The sequence below is a fragment of the Eucyclogobius newberryi genome, unplaced genomic scaffold (genome assembly GCF_026437365.1).
Source record: "Eucyclogobius newberryi isolate DKJ021-1_F unplaced genomic scaffold, fEucNew1.0.hap1 SCAF_1, whole genome shotgun sequence".
NCBI classification, from domain to species: domain Eukaryota; kingdom Metazoa; phylum Chordata; class Actinopteri; order Gobiiformes; family Gobiidae; genus Eucyclogobius; species Eucyclogobius newberryi.
Window position 1 is genome coordinate 37,797,852 of NW_027315723.1, and position 20,300 is coordinate 37,818,151.

Genomic DNA, 20,300 nt, shown 5'->3' on the forward strand with positions numbered 1-20,300 from the left:
AGAGCAGACCGCTATCAGAGTCACCTCAGAGCCCGACCTGATCATCGAGGTAAGAAGAAGTCTTCATTGTACTGCATTGGGACAACCTAGATGCCTCCATTTAAATGATGGTGTTGATATGTGTGCAATTTAGCTTGCAGCCCAACTATGTCTCATAACTCACACAAATATGCCATTTATTGCTGAAAATAAAATTACTGAAACTAATGTAAACTGACCGTTTCAAATGCAAATGTCTGCGATGCATCTCTACACAATACACAAATATCATACATGATTATACATTTGAACAAAATCTGCCTTGTTAATAAAGGTTCTGGTTGTTGTTGTTCGAAGCTTAAAAGTTCTTGCACCACTGCTATTGATGAGCCTTTATGTCCTTGCACACTTCGCATGTGTTTGTGTGCACGAGGAAACCCACACCACACCAGTCGAGTTCATATGGTAAGTTCCTCACATTATTCATCTCAGCCACAATCCATCGACTCTTAAACCGACTAATGTGGCTGGATATAAAAGCTTGGAGACGTTTGAGAAAAGGGGAAGCGTCGTCTCAAAAATGCTGAAGTGAGCGATAAAAATGCAGATGTTCCGGTGCCGGCGTTTCCCTGTGTATGTCTTTATAATGAGAGGCGCTGATATGATGTATGGCAGTAATAAGCAAAGCAGCCACACTATTAGTTAACTGTTTATATCCACTATGTCTCTAAACAACCCTGCATGCAAGTTTTACACAGGAGCAGATGCAATATCAATGTTTGCAACTTCATCCAAAAATAAATGTACATTGTTATTTTTTGTCATAGTAGGAGTATCAAAAATAGTATTAAAGTAAATGCTATATTTCAATGTAGTTTCTTCTATACTACAACACAATCTTAATTTGCCTAACAACATGATGATTGGTACTACTTTCACGTTGCCTTGATACACTCTTGAGGCTCTTGGCGGACACAGCATTATATCAATATAGTCAGTAAAATGTTCTGAAAGTGCTGAAGATGTGAATCTGTGTGAAACCTTTAGACGCACAGTTGCTAAATATCTGGACATTTCTTGCAGACGTCAAAACTTTGATGATGAGCTGGCACACTTCTCTACAGACAGATAACTCCACTGTGCGTTATGGTGCTCTAGACGCGGCGTGAAACAGTGTGACATACTGCTCCTCGTTGTGTTTGTCCTTATATATAAGCAAGATAGAAAAACGAATGATTCCTCAAATGGTTGTACATGAATAGTACACATACTCCTCTTCAGCTCTAGTATTAGTAGTAGTAGTAGTAGTAGTAGTAAGCAAATTTTGCTTAATTTAGACAGGGATGGGTAGAGGAGCCAAATATGTAAGAGAAACGTTACTTTAAAAGAAGTTGTGACCCAAATTATTACTCTAGAGAAAAAAGTATACCCAAAAATGATGAGAAACAATTTTGATCTAAAATGTATTTCAAATGAAATTAATGAATAATGCACAGATTTATGAAAAAAATAATTACAAAAACAAATCATATCTGAATGTAAGCTGAGGTTAAAGAAACGCAAATGTACAAATTGAATGCTGTTCACATAAAGATTTGTCACAAAACATTTACTGAAGTAAGAGTACTGTTACTTTAGATCAAATATAATAGGACAAAAACTATAGTGTCAGAAAACTGCTCTGTGAAGTATGTTTCTTCACAAAGTTACCTAAGTAAATGAGTACAAGTCCTGCATATGTCTTTGTTAGAACGACTGTATCAATGATTATTCCACTTTTAGTCTAATTTCAAACTGAAATCGTCTCATTTTCAACCCATTTTAAATCTGGTGGTACATATCTTTTCTTTGGTGGTACTTGGTGTGAAAATGATGAGACCCGCTGCACTGGAAATACGTAGGAGCACGGGGTAAATAAGCCGTCTGCCCTTCCGTGGTCTTGAGTGAGGTATATTTAACACCGCTGTGATGTGAGATGGACAGTCTGGGAGGAGATGGAAGCCGGAGGAGGCCTGGACAAGTGTCTCTCTTGTTGTCAACAGAAAGCCTCTCAAAATGATGACAATAATAATCCACCTACACACTGTCAGGCTGCTATTCCCTCCTCAGCGTCTTACTGTCCCCCTTTGTGCGCCTTTGTCTCCGTTTCCTCTGCTGTTTACGATCCGCGCCGCCACACCAGCTATCATCACGGTTTGTTTAGTACTGTGGTGAAGAAATCACAAAATTACAACTATTTGGAATCAGACGCTGACCAAACATATTCAAACATTGTAAATTTAGTGTCGTTTTTATTTTTCGTTTTTCCACCACAAGAAGAAATACTTACAGCTGTTTGTGTATTATCATTTAAGAAACCTTTTTTATGGAGATGTTATTGCTTTGCCTGGAATGTTCCACTGTCTATCATGCATTTATTAAATTAGAACGTGTTTTTGCTTCTAAAAATTACCTTGGAAAACATTTTTTTCTCAGATCTGGTGTCATTTATGAATAATCTTACTACAAGTGCACATACAAAACACAGATTTCCATAAACTTGGTAATTTCTCGTCCCTCCGAGCATAGATCTCCTTCTGCCTCAGATCTAAAAGCCCCAAAGCGTCAAGTTCACCGTTTTTGGACTGCTTCTTATTATGTAAAATGTTTTTTTTTTAATAAATCAGAAACAAAGTCACGTGTGAAACCTTTTTGTACATTGTGCGCTTTATCAATAAAACTCCTGCTCTGTAACTTGGCCTTGTGGCATCTTCTGCTTTTATCCGTAGAGCTGGATATGTTTAATGTGGTGGAACATTTTAGGCAATAACATATCCAGGGAGATTTAGGACGTAATAAATAAGCGTTCAACAGAATTCATCTAAATATTGTACCTACAGAACATTTTTTGCATTTCTCCTTGTTTATAGTGAGCACATCATTTTCACCTTCCCAGTGTTGCAACCATGAATGAGTTGCTTTGCTAAATGTCCTCTGAGGGGCTCACGTCTATCAGTGTCCATTGCCCCCACGACAGCCCCACTAAATAAATGTATTCCTTCACCTTTATCATCTTTTGCAATACTCAGACAACTGCAAACATCTCCATAAATCACCACAATATCACTTAAAACAGCTTTTAATAACGTTCCACGCACTTTTCATCTATGTTGACAAGGACATCGCCGAGGCACATCTCTCCACGCGCTCTCTCGCTCCTTTCAGGCCTGATTACCTGAAGAATAGTTACAATAAAGAATTGACTTGCTCATTTCTCATGCCGCGATTGCATAAAAACTATTTCCTTTGCGGTGACTTTGTCTGTTTTCTGGTCAATCCATTTTCCGTCTCTCTCCCGTTTTCTCCGCATTGCAATTAGCTGACATTATTGGCATGGTAAGCTGTCTGGCGCGCTCTTCCCCGCCATCAGTAGTTGTCACTCTGCGTTAGCCGCTACATCCCATTGATCCACATTCAACAGGAGAAGGAGGACGATACGAGAAGCGCAATTCACTTGGCATCGGGTCCATTCAAAACAGTCAATAGCAACTGAAGCTCTCTAACTAATGACTCGCAATCCAGAGCCATTCAATTCTGATCATAAAGGATGACTTTGACAGAGATTTAATTTAATTTTTAGAAGAAAGTTGGGATATTGTGAAGAAAAGAAAAGTAAATTGAGGAAAAGGCATCGGCACCAGTGAAAATGTCAAGCATTTGTTGGTGTGACAAAGAAGGACAGACTACAATCAGGCACAGTTCAAAGTACACTATGTCATTTGTCATCTGATTGTCTCCATGGAGATGTCATTGCTCTGTCCAGAATGTTTCACAGCATTGTAGTTGTCGATCTCCATGGAGACAAGCATGTGGCTGGAGTTACGAGTCAGAGGTGTGAAGGCCCTCGAAATCAAGTTATTGCTACATTATACCAATTTAATGCCATATTGTGGAACATTTAAGACAAAGGTGTAACATCTCTTACACTGTGCACCATTTAAATACGTTTTATTATATTATAAAATGCCTCAAAAAAGAAGAAAAAAAGAAGCATTGTCCCTCCTACCACTGCATTCTTCTAGTGTGTGCTCCTACGGGCAAGACCTTGAGAGAGTGAATGGCCATAGCAGTTGTGGCTAGAGAAGTATTCTACTTCCAACAGTGTGTGGAATGAATCACGCATTACAGGGGACATAATACGTCCCCTGTAATTTTACTAAATTACAGGGGACGTATTATGCAAAATGGACTTTAAACTATGTTCTAACTGTTTTCCCTTCTCATTTAACTACTCACGTTGTATTTAGAGTGATTTGTGCACATTTGAACAATCTTCTATCTTCTATTCTGCTGCATTCAAAACACCATCGCTCCAGCAGGACTCCTGGTACACGCCCACTGCTCTGAACTAGGTAATCACTAGCCAGTTAGGCACAAAGGAGAAAAATACATGAATTGCAGCTCTTAGGCGGGGCCGTCAATATGGTGCCTTTGTTGTGATGATGTTGAAGGACTTACTGTAAAGGGACAGACAGAAATCAGTGTCCAATTTTCAACCTGAAGTGGGAAGTTGTGCTAGAAGTATGTTGCAATTTATAAGTCCAAAATACTAAATAATGATCCATTGGTGTCAAAGATTGTAACTATAAAGCAGACAAAAAAATAAATGTAATCTTTTGCACACATGGTTTTGGTGCATGTGGTAGAAAATATGTTCACCATTTGACGCCAAAACAAAGGTTTGTAAATATTTTATTATATTTGATAAATTCCTTCAGGGCGGTGGCATGAGGATCAGCCGAGGAAGATTTGGGCAGCCTGTGTACCCCTCCTCACCTGTGACCAATGAGGTCGCCCTTCTTCCTGAAAACTTCTTGTTTTCAGAAACTTCTCAACCAATTAGCCGCAGGGATTTCCTCTCTGTTCTGGCCAGTGTAACCAAAGTGATGCTCCGGGCCAGTTACAGCACCAACCCTACTGCTGTGTACAGGTATAGCTCCCTTTTCTTCTGTTTTCTTCTATATTCTTTCCCCCACACCACCAACACTAACCTAGAACCAAACTAATTCAACATGCGTACAGACAAAACCAGGACGAAACAAGACTGTCATTATATCAACACTGAAATGCATCTTAATATGGATTAAAACAAACAAACAAGGCCAAAAACTAAACCAGGAGTGGGACCAAAATAATCCCCGCCTAAATCTGACATAAACCAGGGCTGTACTAAAAACCCAGATTGAATTAACTAAAGGTTATGTCAAATAAGGACTACACATGCTCAAGCCTAAACCAGAACTAAACCATGTCTCACTCAGGATTAAACAAGGTCTGAACTAAGATTAAAACAGACCAATCCAGATCCAAGTCAGTTCTGACAAAACCGGATTATATTAGAATTAAATACCAGCCTAAATCAAACATACTAGACTGCACTTAAAATTATTTAAATCATGTGTACCACAGATTGAGAACCATGCCCTTTATTTGAAAATACAGTGTTTGTCTTTTTCCTTAAACCTTTTCTCCAGCGCTGACGTTGTTTTCCCCCTTGTTCCGTGTGTGTAGGCTGCACCTGTTCTCGATGGAGGTGGCTAATCCGTCTGCACGCGGGGAGCGGACAGCCTCAGCGGTGGAGATGTGCTCCTGTCCTCTGGGTTTCTCTGGAACTTCCTGTGAGGTAAACACCCGCCCACACAAACACGCACAACAACTCCACAGGCTGAAGCAAATAAAGAACCAAACATACCTGTATACGACTTTTTTCTCATGAAATTTACGGCAAACAGTTCGAGTTGGACTGAGTTTTGGGAGAAGTATTGAAGGATTATAATATCGCAATTGTTATATATGTAAATAGAATAGAGAATAGTCTAAAACTGAAAAAAAGAGCTGATTAAAAAGAAAGGAAAGTTGCTGTGTAATGTTTCAAACTATAAGATGGTGAACGTTCTGCTCTTGTGTGGTTGATGTTACAGTCCATTCATGTTTTGTGTCATACTTGAACCTCAACCAAGACATAAAATGTAATGGACTTATCTGAACAATGTGAGATGCATGTACCAGACAATTATGGCATTATTTTATATATTGAAACCACTTATTATTCTTGATTCAATTAATTTGAATTCATGTCAGTATGAATATGAATGAACCTATACATAATGATAAGCCACACATTTGAATATGTACATTATGTCTTTCCAGTAATGGCATTTAATAATCTAGTTCCTTAAAGTCTCTCTTATGCGATATCAAACTTTAAAATATAAAAAACTAGTCATCTATAAAAACATTTTATAAAACAATTTCATATTAAAAAAAGAAACGTTTTGAAATAAAAGGATTTATTGTACTTCTTACTTGTGGAGAAACAATGTATATGTTCTATATAATCCTGTTTATTGGTTTGTTTGATGCATTTCATTGTACAAGGCCATAAACAAAGATAGAATATTATCAGCTCATTCTGTATCAATGCCAATTTGAGAAAACCTATTAAAACATGCAGTTGTTCTCTCCTGTGTTTCAGTCTTGTGCCGGTGGATTCCGCAGGGTCAACGCTGTGCTCTACAACGGCCTTTGTGAACCTTGTCAGTGCCACGGACACAGCTCTCAGTGTGATCAGTTCACTGGGCTCTGCCTGGTACGTACAAGTACAACTGCTGTCAATTAGGGGTGTGATAAAATATCGAAATATCATCGACATATCGTGTTACCAAATGTGGTGATACTGAATCGATATATCGCCATGAGTCATTTTTGGTCTAATTTCCCAAATTATTTTGTGTCTGCATAAGAAAACTTATTTACTTATAACTTATTTTATTTGTTTGTGCAGGTCGTGGTTTACCAAAGAAAAATGTTGTGATAATATAATGGGTTCTTTAAAAAAATAGTGATTATTATCGCATGTATTGCAAAATTGTGATATTATCGTATCGTGAGCCGTGTATCGTGTATCGCATTGAATCGTGAGGGATCCTGTGATTCCCAGCCCTACTGTCAATACGTTACCTGATGTTATGTAGCATAATAGATACCACACAATACAAATTGTTGACGTGATCCCAGGTTCTCAGAAGAAGCAGCTAAAAAATGCATGAATAAAAGCATTTATTGTGTTAAAAGGTCGCTACAATTGTTGATGAGTAATATATTACACACACATTATATTATTTCCATGATTATTGTAGTTACTCCAGACCCAAAAATAAATTACCTGAAAAGATAATAATATAATGAAAACCTCACATCCACTCGTTCAAGAGAGAGTAACCTCCCCTAGTGGCCATAGTTACACCTGCACGTAGTTACACCTTCCTATATTGAACCTCACTTTCTCCTTGCCTCGGGCTTAAGCTGTCACTTACCATCGGACCAAACACGCTCACAGTCAGGCTTGTATGACGCTGCTATGTTGTATTATATATGAGGCGGCTCCTGGGACACACAGGTGGGCCTAGTCAGACTTCCCCATATCCTACAACTCCACAGTGACAGCAGACAGACACCTGCTCAAACATTCACTCCTACAAGCTTCTACTGTGACTGACTGAACAATGGTAGTGTGGTTTGTGTCTTTCACCCCTTTCTACAAATATCCATCAGTCAAATCATTTTAAATTGAGGTTACAGTCAGTTTGTTAATAATTAATTGGAAACTAACAAAAATGAAAACTGAAGTGGAAGGGATGTTTAGTCCTGAGATGTGATCTGGGGGAAAGAGAATTTCCATAGAGTCCATTCATATTACATTCTGATATTATTGTGAGAATATAGTGGCAAAACTAGATTTTGTGTGCGTGGTTGTAAACAGATAACACTGTAACGAGCTGGCCCCTGTCCAGGCTGGGTCCCGCCTAAGGCCCAAAGTCACTGTGACAGGCTCCAGTCACCCACGACCTCTGACGGGAACAAGCGGTAGAAAATGAATGAATGAGGTGTAAATGAAATGTTGTTTCACTGTTTCTATGTTCTTCTTTATGCCATCAGTCAAGAATGTACTTTTTTATTTTGTCAGATGTTTTCGAAAGTTTTTGTTTGTACAATATTACAAAAGAGAGCAATTGGCATTTTTTTTAAATATACCTCTAAATCTGTGTGCCCAAACCATGCTTACTTTCTTTTCTTTTTTATAATTTTATATCATTTCTGAAGGTCTGAGGAATTTCAAATTGTAAGACTATTGAGCTCTGGACGCTGCGTGGTAACCATGCCGTTTATGGAGGTAACAGGGGATCATAGTCATGCAGCTGTGTTTTTTCACTAAGAAAAATGTGTAACACAGTTGGACAAAGATTGATGCAGCGAGACGAGGGCCCATTCTGTGACCAAGATTCTAAAATATCGGACATGCTTGATATAAATTGCAGATAAGTTGTGATCATAAGGCGATTCCCAGTTTAATCATCTGTACCCAGTCTCACCCAGACCTACACAAATCTGAGCCAAGATTATGCCCACAATCTGTAATCGTTCTTCACATAAGTCCAGAATTGTGCAGGAGACATCCAGTTTAAAATTGTATTTCTCCACTGAGTGTTTGTCTATTGCTCTTATGCAACCTGTTTCCATAGCAATGCTCCTTATAGTTTCTCCTGAACCATATAATTAACTTTGACCTCCTCTGCATTGTGCACCTCGCTGCCTGATTGTAATTAAGTTTGACACCTTTATTTGGTTATTATAAATGAATGTATTGACAAATGTCATGTGTTGCCTTGTCCCAGTGCATTATGTTATATAAGTAATATAAGGTAATGAGCACTAATTATACTTGGTCATTAAGCTTTAACTTCAGAGAGAAGAAAAAAGGCATCCCATTAGAATACATAAGTGCTCAGAGTAGTAGAACCTTTTAACTGTCAGAAAAACAGCATTTGTGCCGACATATGAAGGTAATGCAGATACAGTAGGGAGGACATTTATTATATTTATGATCAAATAATAATAAATAATACAAATAAACAGTGTTGAAAATATCAATATATTTATAATATATAATTGAACTATAACTGTTTGGCTTTCACCTTAGTCATTTCTAACTGTGAAAGGAGGAAGTAGGTATTTTGTTGGTATATAACGCGCTCGTAGCTCCCACAAACTCTTTGGCACATCGCTAGTATTCACATGCATGATGATCATAGCACGCAACAGCATTCTTCTTTATACTTTATACTAGATGATTTATACTATATTAATTTACAAAAATTAAATCATGTACCCCATCTTTAGTTCTTTAACTGGCCTTATTAGGCCCGAGCGCCACAAGCTGGCGAGAGGCCTATTAATCTCGTAAGGCCGTGCGAAGCACGGCTGCGAAAGTGCGCACGTAGTGCGCACGAAATCGAGCGCAAAGCGCTCGCCCACTTCCAAACACTCACTAACGCACTCCTTCACTCATGCACGCCCCGTGCATACTAATTAGTAGTAGGAAAATGGAACATTACCATTGTAAACGGGCGAAGCCCGTGCAAAAGTGCGCACTAAACGAGCACTTTACATTGAGATGACGACCGCGAAGCGGTCGTCATCCCCATATAAAGCACTCATTTGCGCTAAGTAGCTCACGAATACGTTCCCCATCTCTTGCATGTTCCGTGCATATAAGCATGTAATGCAAAAATTGAACATTATTACTGTATAGAGGGCCAAAAACACAAAGTGGGCGGAGCCCACTCAAAATTAACGAAAGTACCCGTCAGTGACCAGGGAACCACACCATGAGGTAGGAAAGCGCGAGCGCTTTCCGAAAATGTATAGTTTATGATATTTGAAAAATGGGAAACATTGTTTTCGCATCGGAATATTATTAGGCCCGAGCCTGTCTGACCAAACATGCGGGCGCAGCCCGCATGTTTGGTGCCCCGTCGCCCCTGGCAAGTACAGTGAACTAGCCCATGCCGAAGGCATGGATCATGCATACTTACTCCTGCTATGACAGAAATAGTCAACAATTAGTGAATGGGCGTAGCCCATTCACTAATTGTTGACAACAGCAGCGCGAAGCGCTGCATTCCTTCAAAAACCCTCCTGGCATCGTCCTGTACGCGAGAATCCATGCCGCAGGCATGGGCCATGCTTGTATCTGCTCAAATCAATGGAAGTCTATGGGGAGTGGGCGGGGCATCCCGACGGAATAGGGAGTGACGAGCGCGTAAGCGCTCGTAATGATGATTCCACCCCATGGCGGCATCGGGAAGGCTTAGAGCTTTCAAACGATGTATAATTTGTTGTTATAGTGAAAACGGCTATATTGTTTTTGCTAAAAATATTATTATTATTAGGCCCGAGCCCCAGCAGGGCGGAGGGCCTATTGCTCCCGCAACGCTGCCGAAGGCAGCGTTGCAACTGTCTGACCAAACATGCGGGTGCAGCCCGCATGTTTGGTACCCCGTCGCCCCTCGCAAGTACAGTGAACTAGCCCATGCCGAAGGCATGGATCATGCATACTTACTCCTGCTATGACAGAAATAGTCAACAATTAGTGAATGGGCGTAGCCCATTCACTAATTGTTGACAACAGCAGCGCGAAGCGCTGCATTCCTCCAAAAACCCTCCTGGCATCGTCCCGTACGCGAGAATCCATGCCGCAGGCATGGGCCATGCTTGTATCTGCTCAAATCAATGGAAGTCTATGGGGAGTGGGCGGGGCATCCCGACGGAATAGGGAGTGACGAGCGCGTAAGCGCTCGTAATGATGATTCCACCCCATGGCGGCATCGGGAAGGCTTAGAGCTTTCAAACGATGTATCATTTGTTGTTATAGTGGAAACGGCTATATTGTTTTTGCTAAAAATATTATTAGGCCCGAGCGCCACAAGCTGGCGAGAGGCCTATTAATCTCGTAAGGCCGTGCGAAGCACGGCTGCGAAAGTGCGCACGTAGTGCGCACGAAATCGAGCGCGAAGCGCTCGCCCACTTCCAAACACTCACTAACGCACTCCTTCACTCATGCACGCCCCGTGCATACTAATTAGTAGTAGGAAAATGGAACATTACCGTTGTAAACGGGCGAAGCCCGTGCAAAAGTGCGCACTAAACGAGCACTTTACATTGAGATGACGACCGCGAAGCGGTCGTCATCCCCATATAAAGCACTCATTTGCGCTAAGTACCTCACGAATACGTTCCCCATCTCTTGCATGTTCCGTGCATATAAGCATGTAATGCAAAAATTGAACATTATTACTGTATAGAGGGCCAAAAACACAAAGTGGGCGGAGCCCACTCAAAATTAACGAAAGTACCCGTCAGTGACCAGGGACCCACACCATGAGGTAGGAAAGCGCGAGCGCTTTCCGAAAATGTATAGTTTATGATATTTGAAAAATGGGAAACATTGTTTTCGCATCGGAATATTCTTCTTCTTCTTCTTCTTCTTCTTCTCGGGACCAACCCCCCTATTTTTCACCCAGTGAACATTGACGAAAAGTCACAAAAATGTTCACATCTCTAAAAATCGTGCCTCTCTACATTCTGGCTATTTCCCTTTTCTAAAATAAAAAAAATTGGCGCGTCAGCGCCCCCAAATGTACCAAAAATGCATTGAGAGATGGGAAATGACCCAAAAAAAATCTGATCGTAGAATCATGAAATTTGGCGCAGAGGTAGATGGTGACAAGAGAAGTAAAAAATAGTATTACGGCAACGCCGTCCGCCCAACCAAATGTCGGCCATATTGCTTCAAAAATGGCTAAACATGATTTTGGAGTTTTTCCAAACGTCGTACTTTTACGAACTCCTCCCAGGGCGTTGGCCCTAAAAAGCTGAAATTTGGTGAAAATGCTACTGAGGAGTGGGACATCAAAAGTTATCCAAATTACATTGATACCTCTCACGGTCTCTGTGCGGCGAAGCCGCAAACTGTAGCTAGAATTTCAGGAATCTCCCATATTTAAAATTTCTGCCGTTTGCGCAGATAAAGTCCGAATTGCGTCAAATTAGAATCAGTTGTTAAACTCTTTGCCCTAAACCCACTTGAAGTGAAATAAATTCATTTGGCGCCACAGCGCCCCCTACAGATTTTATATGGAGGTTAAATGTTTAGTTTTGCGAAATTATATGAAATTTGACACACAACTCAATTTTAGCATCCCCATCAAAAAAGTCAATGAGACCCATGTCATAATTGTTATGGCGTTGCCGTAACGATGACCGAAACCATCCATGTTATTCCAATGGGGAAATCGCCAGAACATGTTTACACTTTATACTTTCACAAACTCCTCTTAGGGCGTTAGCCCTATTAACCTGAAATTTGGTGAGACTCATCTTCAGGGGTGGACCATCAAAAGTGATCCACATTTTTATTCAAAGAGTCACGGTGTCTGTGCGGCAAAGCCGCACATTGTGCAAAGAATTCAAAATAAAATTGCTTTTTGATGGTAAAACAAAGGGGAGAAGATGTGACACCGTCACAGATTCAGCAGTAGGCGCAATAAAAGGACAATTGGGGCGCGTTAGCGCCCCCTCCTCTTGCGGCGTGGCGGCGGCGTGGCGAGGGCCGATCATTGCCGCTTGCGGCTATATTTATTATTATTTTTCTTGTTCTTCATCGCTTTGAACTCTAATTTGACCCCCTGAACATGCTCAAAAACTCACCAAACTTTGCCCAAAATTCAGAATCGGCGAAAAATTTTGTTTTTTCTGGGCCATTTTTTTTTTCCTAAAAAAATGGCGCGACAGCGCCACCGACAAAAGTCAAAATACATTGCGCCTATGGGAGACGCCCCGAGGTAAACTTTGTCGTAAAGCTACGAAATTCAGAACACGCATTCCTCTCGTGAGGACAAAAAACAAATATTATTGTGGCCACGCCCCCAGACTTACCCTATGGCCGCTATCTTACTTTGAAAATGAAAACACGCTGTGTTAGCCATTTTGTTCACGTCAAACTTTGACGAACTCCTCCTAGGGCGTTTTGCCCACCAACTTCAAAATCGGCGTACGTCCTCTGGACAAGTGGGGCATCTAAAGTTATCCAATTTTTTGAGATACCTTTTACGGTCTGTGTGCGGCGCAGCCGCAAAGTTGGACAACTTATTTTGGGATATTGCAGATCTAAAAATTGTTCCCATTTGATCAAAACAAGTCCGATTAGGACCAAATTTGAATCAGTTGTTCAACTTTCTAGTTTGGACCAGTTTATGATGACAAAATTGAAATGGGCGCGATAGCGCCCCCTACAGAGTGACCTTTAAATTAACATTGAAGGTCAAGAATTAGTTTTACTAAAATTTTCTAAACTTTACCCAAAATTCTATTTTGGCGTCCCGATCAAAAAAGCCAATCAGACAAATGCCTTAATTTTTACGGCGTAGTCGTAGCGATGACATAAACCTCCCATGTTATCCCTATGGGAAAACCGCTAAATCTCTTGAATATCCACATTTTTCTGTTTCACACTTTAACGAACTCCTCCTAGTGCGTTTTGCCCACCGACCTCAAAATCGGTGTACGTCCTCTAGACAAGTGGGGCATCTAAAGTTATCCAAATTTTAAGGATAGATTTTACGGTCTCTGTGCGACGAAGCCGCAAACGTTTCCCAGAATTCTGACTATTTGGCCTTCAGAGTGCCCTATAAACAATAGAGTTTTTCCAAATGACATGATATTTTGAACAAAATTCTAATTTGCCATCCAAATCATAAAAGTATGAGAGCCAAAGTCATATTTTGTACAGCGTAACCGTAGCGATGACAGAAACATCCCATGTTATCCTTATGGGAAAATCGTAGAATCGCTCAAATCACCACATTTTTACGCCTCACACTTTAACGAACTCCTCCTAGGGCGATTGTCCGATCAAGTTCATATTTGGAGAATATCATCTACACAAGCGGGGCATCAAAACTTATCCATATTTTGATTCTAAGTGCTACGGTCTCTGTGTGGCGGACCCGCAAATATATGTCAGAAATGGAAAAACAGCGAAATCTCTAAAATGACCACATTTTTACGCTTCACACTTTAACGAACTCCTCCTAGGGCGATTGCCCGATCAATCTCATATTTGGGGAAAATCATCTACACAAGCGGGGCATCAAAAGTCAGTCATATTTTGATTTCAAGTGGTACGGTCTCTGTGCCGTGGAGCTGCAAATATACTGTCACAAATGGGAAAACGCCAAATCTTTGAAATGTTCAAATTCATGCTTCACACTTTAACAAACTCCTCCGTGGGCAATAGCTCGATCAAGCTTTACTTTGGGAAATATCATCTACACAAGCGGGGCATCAAAATCAAATCAAATCAAATCAATTTATTTTTGTAAGGCCCAAAATCACAACAACAGTTGCCTCTGAGGGCCACAGGGAGAAATGAATCAACAATGTCTGTGGTGGCGATGAAGTCAGACAATGTCTGTGGTGGCGAGGGACGATGTCCCAGGGTCCTCTGTCCTTAGACTCTCCTTCTCGGCCAGGAAAAACTACAAAAAAAACCTCTTTGGGAAAAAAGCGTAGAAACCTGGAGGAGTTCCAGTGAAGGAGAGATCCGACTCTCACAGACGGACAGACGGACACGAGGAGACTGGAGCTGGACCCACTCTTCAGGCAGAAGAGGGACCGTCTGAGTCGAGCTGGACCCACTCTTCAGGCAGATGAGGGACCGTCTGAGTCGAGCTGGACCCACTCTTCAGGCAGAAGAGGGACCGTCTGAGTCGAGCTGGACCCACTCTTCAGGCAGAAGAGGGACCGACTGAGGCGAACTGGAGCCACTCTTCAGGCAGATGAGGGACCGTCCACACAGGGCAGGGACCACTTCACCAGGGGAGGGGCATCTGGGTCCACAGGTCCTCAGGAGTGAGAGAAAGAAAGTTATCCATATTTATATTCTAAGTGCCAAGGTCTCTGTGCGGCGGCGCAGCAAATTTGACTGACATTTGTGTTCATTTGCACTGGATTGGCCATGTCCAATGTGTTGCCGTCTGTCAAGTTCTTTTTTAATTCAACACAATAAGGGCGCCATCTTTATCAAGTCGAAAGCGCAGAGTCGGAAGGCCGGCGGCCGGCGAGGGCCGTTGGATGCCGCTTGCGGCTTTAATTTTTCTTGTTCTTCTTCAGCGCTTTGATCTCTAATTTGACCCCCTGAACATGCTCAAAAACTCACCAAACTTTGCCCAAAATTCAGAATCGGCGAAAAATTTTATTTTTTCTGGGCCATTTTTTTTTTCGTTAAAAAATGGCGCGACAGCGCCACCGACAAAAGTCAAAATACATTGCGCCTATGGGAGACGCCCCGAGGTCAACTTTGGCGTAAAGCTATGAAATTCGGGACACGCATTCCTCTTGTGAGGACGAACAAAAAAAATCATTGTGGCCACGCCCCCAGACTTACCCTATGGCCGCCATCTTCCTTTGAAAATGAAAATACGCTGTGTTAGTCATTTTGTTCACGTCAAACTTTGACGAACTCCTCCTAGGGCGTTTTGCCCACCGACTTCAAAATCGGCGTACGTCCTCTGGACAAGTGGGGCATCTAAAGTTATTCAATTTTTTGAGATACCTTTAACGGTCTGTGTGCGGCGCAGCCGCAAAGTTGGACAACTTATTTTGGAATATTGCAGATCTAAAAATTGCTCCCATTTGATCAAAACCAGTCCGATTAGGACCAAATTTTAATCAGTTGTTAAACTTTCTAGTTTGGACCAGTTTAGGCTGACAAAATTGAAATGGCCGCGATAGCGCCCCCTACAGAGTGACCTTTAAATTAACATTGAAGGTCAAAAATTAGTTTTACCAAAATTGTCTAAACTTTACCCAAAATTCTATTTTGCCGTCCCGATCACAAAAGCCAATCACAAAAATGCCTAAATTTTTACGGCGTAGTCGTAGCGATGACAGAAACCTCCCATGTTATCCCTATGGGAAAACCGCAAAATCTCTCAAATTACCACATTTTTATGTTTTACACTTCAACGAACTCCTCCTAGTGCGTTTTGGCCACCAACCTCAAAATCGGTGTACGTCCTCTAGACAAGTGGTGCATCTAAAGTTATCCAAATTTTAAGGATAACTTTTACGGTCTCTGTGCGACGGAGCCGCAAACGTTTCCCAGAATTCTGACTATTTGGCCTTCAGAGTGGCCTATAAACAATAGAGGTTTTCCAAATGACATGACATTTTGCACTAAATTCTAATTTGCCATCCTGATCATACAAGTATGAGAGCCAAAGTCATATTTTGTACGGCGTAACCGTAGCGTTGACAGAAACATCCCATGTTATCCTTATGGGAAAATCGTAGAATCGCTCAAATCACCACATTTTTACACTTCACACTTTAACAAACTCCTCCTAGGGCGATTGTCCGATCAAGCTCATATTTGGGGAAAATCATCTACACAAGCGGGCCATCAAAAGGTATCCATATTTTGATTCTAAGTGCTACGGTCTCTGTGTGGCGGACCCGCAAATATATGTCAGAAATGGGAAAACAGCGAAATCTCTAAAATGACCACATTTTTACGCTTCACACTTTAACGAACTCCTCCTAGGGCGATTGCCCGATCAATCTCATATTTGGGGAAAATCATCTACACAAGCGGGGCATCAAAAGTCAGTCATATTTTGATTTCAAGTGGTACGGTCTCTGTGCCGTGCAGCTGCAAATATACTGTCACAAATGGGAAAACGCCAAATCTTTGAAATGTTCAAATTCATGCTTCACACTTTAACAAACTCCTCCGTGGGCAATAGCTCGATCAAGCTTTACTTTGGGAAATATCATCTACACAAGCGGGGCATCAAAATCAAATCAAATCAAATCAATTTATTTTTGTAAGGCCCAAAATCACAACAACAGTTGCCTCTGAGGGCCACAGGGAGAAATGAATCAAGAATGTCTGTGGTGGCGATGAAGTCAGACAATGTCTGTGGTGGCGATGGAGTCAGACAATGTCTGTGGTGGCGATGAAGTCAGACAATGTCTGTGGTGGCGAGGGACGATGTCCCAGGGTCCTCTGTCCTTAGACTCTCCTTCTCGGCCAGGAAAAACTACAAAAAAAACCTCTTTGGGAAAAAAGCGTAGAAACCTGGAGGAGTTCCAGTGAAGGAGAGATCCGACTCTCACAGACGGACAGACGGACACGAGGAGACTGGAGCTGGACCCACTCTTCAGGCAGAAGAGGGACCGTCTGAGTCGAGCTGGACCCACTCTTCAGGCAGATGAGGGACCGTCTGAGTCGAGCTGGACCCACTCTTCAGGCAGAAGAGGGACCGTCTGAGTCGAGCTGGACCCACTCTTCAGGCAGAAGAGGGACCGACTGAGGCGAACTGGAGCCACTCTTCAGGCAGATGAGGGACCGTCCACACAGGGCAGGGACCACTTCACCAGGGGAGGGGCATCTGGGTCCACAGGTCCTCAGGAGTGAGAGAAAGAAAGTTATCCATATTTATATTCTAAGTGCCAAGGTCTCTGTGCGGCGGCGCAGCAAATTTGACTGACATTTGTGTTCATTTGCACTGGATTGGCCATGTCCAATGTGTTGCCGTCTGTCAAGTTCTTTTTTAATTCAACACAATAAGGGCGCCATCTTTATCAAGTCGAAAGCGCAGAGTCGGAAGGCCGGCGGCCGGCGAGGGCCGTTGGATGCCGCTTGCGGCTTTAATTTTTCTTGTTCTTCTTCAGCGCTTTGATCTCTAATTTGACCCCCTGAACATGCTCAAAAACTCACCAAACTTTGCCCAAAATTCAGAATCGGCGAAAAATTTTATTTTTTCTGGGCCATTTTTTTTTTCGTTAAAAAATGGCGCGACAGCGCCACCGACAAAAGTCAAAATACATTGCGCCTATGGGAGACGCCCCGAGGTCAACTTTGGCGTAAAGCTACGAAATTCGGGACACGCATTCCTCTTGTGAGGACGAACAAAAAAAATCATTGTGGCCACGCCCCCAGACTTACCCTATGGCCGCCATCTTCCTTTGAAAATGAAAATACGCTGTGTTAGTCATTTTGTTCACGTCAAACTTTGACGAACTCCTCCTAGGGCGTTTTGCCCACCGACTTCAAAATCGGCGTACGTCCTCTGGACAAGTGGGGCATCTAAAGTTATTCAATTTTTTGAGATACCTTTAACGGTCTGTGTGCGGCGCAGCCGCAAAGTTGGACAACTTATTTTGGAATATTGCAGATCTAAAAATTGCTCCCATTTGATCAAAACCAGTCCGATTAGGACCAAATTTTAATCAGTTGTTAAACTTTCTAGTTTGGACCAGTTTAGGCTGACAAAATTGAAATGGCCGCGATAGCGCCCCCTACAGAGTGACCTTTAAATTAACATTGAAGGTCAAAAATTAGTTTTACCAAAATTGTCTAAACTTTACCCAAAATTCTATTTTGCCGTCCCGATCACAAAAGCCAATCACAAAAATGCCTAAATTTTTACGGCGTAGTCGTAGCGATGACAGAAACCTCCCATGTTATCCCTATGGGAAAACCGCAAAATCTCTCAAATTACCACATTTTTATGTTTTACACTTCAACGAACTCCTCCTAGTGCGTTTTGGCCACCAACCTCAAAATCGGTGTACGTCCTCTAGACAAGTGGTGCATCTAAAGTTATCCAAATTTTAAGGATAACTTTTACGGTCTCTGTGCGACGGAGCCGCAAACGTTTCCCAGAATTCTGACTATTTGGCCTTCAGAGTGGCCTATAAACAATAGAGGTTTTCCAAATGACATGACATTTTGCACTAAATTCTAATTTGCCATCCTGATCATACAAGTATGAGAGCCAAAGTCATATTTTGTACGGCGTAACCGTAGCGTTGACAGAAACATCCCATGTTATCCTTATGGGAAAATCGTAGAATCGCTCAAATCACCACATTTTTACACTTCACACTTTAACAAACTCCTCCTAGGGCGATTGTCCGATCAAGCTCATATTTGGGGAAAATCATCTACACAAGCGGGCCATCAAAAGGTATCCATATTTTGATTCTAAGTGCTACGGTCTCTGTGTGGCGGACCCGCAAATATATGTCAGAAATGGGAAAACAGCGAAATCTCTAAAATGACCACATTTTCACGCTTCACACTTTCACCAACTCCTCCTAGGCCGATTGCCCGATCAAGCTCATATTTGGGGAAATCATCTACACAAATGGGGCATCAAAAGTTATCAATATTTTGATTTTAAGTGCTACGGTCTCTGTGCCGTGGAGCTGCAAATATACTGTCACAAATGGGAAAAACGCCAAATCCTTGAAATGTTCACATTTACGCTTCACACTTTAACAAACTCCTCCTAGTGCGTTTGGCTCACCAATCTCAAAATCGGTGTACCTCCTCTAGACAAGTGGGGCATCTAAAGTTATTCAAATTTTATGGATAACATTTACGGTCTCTGTGCAGCTGAGCCGCAAAATTTTCGCAGAATTTGGACTATTTGGCCTTCAGAGTGGCCTATAAACAAGAGTTTTTCCAAATGACATGACATTTTGCACACAATTCTCATTTGCCATCCCCAAAATAAAAGTATGGGAGCCAAAGTCATATTTGGTAAAGCGTAGCCGTAGCGATGACAGAAACATCCCATGTTATCCCTATGGGGAAACCGCAAAATCTCTCAAATGACCACATTTTTACACTTCACACTTTAACAAACTCCTCCTAGGGCGATTACCCGATCAAGTTCATATTTGGAGAATATCATCTACACAAGCGGGGCATCAAAAGTTATCCATATTTTGATTCTAAGTGCTACGGTCTCTGTGCGGTAGAGCCGCAAATATATGTCACAAATGGGAAAAACGCCAAATCCTTGAAATGTTCACATTTACGCTTCACACTTTAATGAACTCCTCTGTGGGCAATAGCTCGATCAAGTTCATATTTGGGGAAAATAATCTACACAAGCGGAGCATCAAAAGTTATCCATATTTTTATTCCAAGTGTCACGGTCTCTGTGCGCTGGAGCTGCACATTTGACCAACATTTGTGTTCATTTGCACTGGTTAAGCACAGCATTGTACATGTCCAATGTGTCGCTGTCTTAGTTCTGAGACAATTACGTTAGCGCCAACTCTGTAAAATGCAGAGAGCAGAGTCGGAAGGCCGGCGGCCCGCGAGGGCCGTTGGATGCCGCTTGCGGCTTTAATTTTTCTTGTTCTTCTTCAGCGCTTTGATCTCTAATTTGACCCCCTGAACATGCTCAAAAACTCACCAAACTTTGCCCAAAATTCAGAATCGGCGAAAAATTTTGTTTTTTCTGGGCCATTTTTTTTTTCGCCAAAAAATGGTGCGACAGCGCCACCGACAAAAGTCAAAATACATTGCGCCTATGGGAGACGCCCCGAGGTCAACTTTGTCGTAGAGCTACGAAATTCGG

At 41.8% G+C, this 20,300-nt stretch overlaps 1 protein-coding gene across 4 annotated transcripts in view; it reads left to right on the plus strand.

The window, feature by feature from the left end:
- The window catches only part of lama2 (laminin, alpha 2), a 230,871-nt gene that overhangs the window by 94,020 nt on the left and 116,551 nt on the right, over positions 1 to 20,300 (plus strand). For all 4 annotated transcript variants that reach the window (XM_072445577.1, XM_072445583.1, XM_072445592.1 and 1 more), the window contains exons 15-18: positions 1 to 49; positions 4,737 to 4,948; positions 5,530 to 5,641; positions 6,494 to 6,607. The exon at positions 1 to 49 is cut by the window's left edge and continues 56 nt beyond it. In XM_072445577.1, the coding sequence (XP_072301678.1) occupies positions 1 to 49; positions 4,737 to 4,948; positions 5,530 to 5,641; positions 6,494 to 6,607 (487 nt within the window). The remainder of the gene's footprint in view (positions 50 to 4,736; positions 4,949 to 5,529; positions 5,642 to 6,493; positions 6,608 to 20,300) is intronic.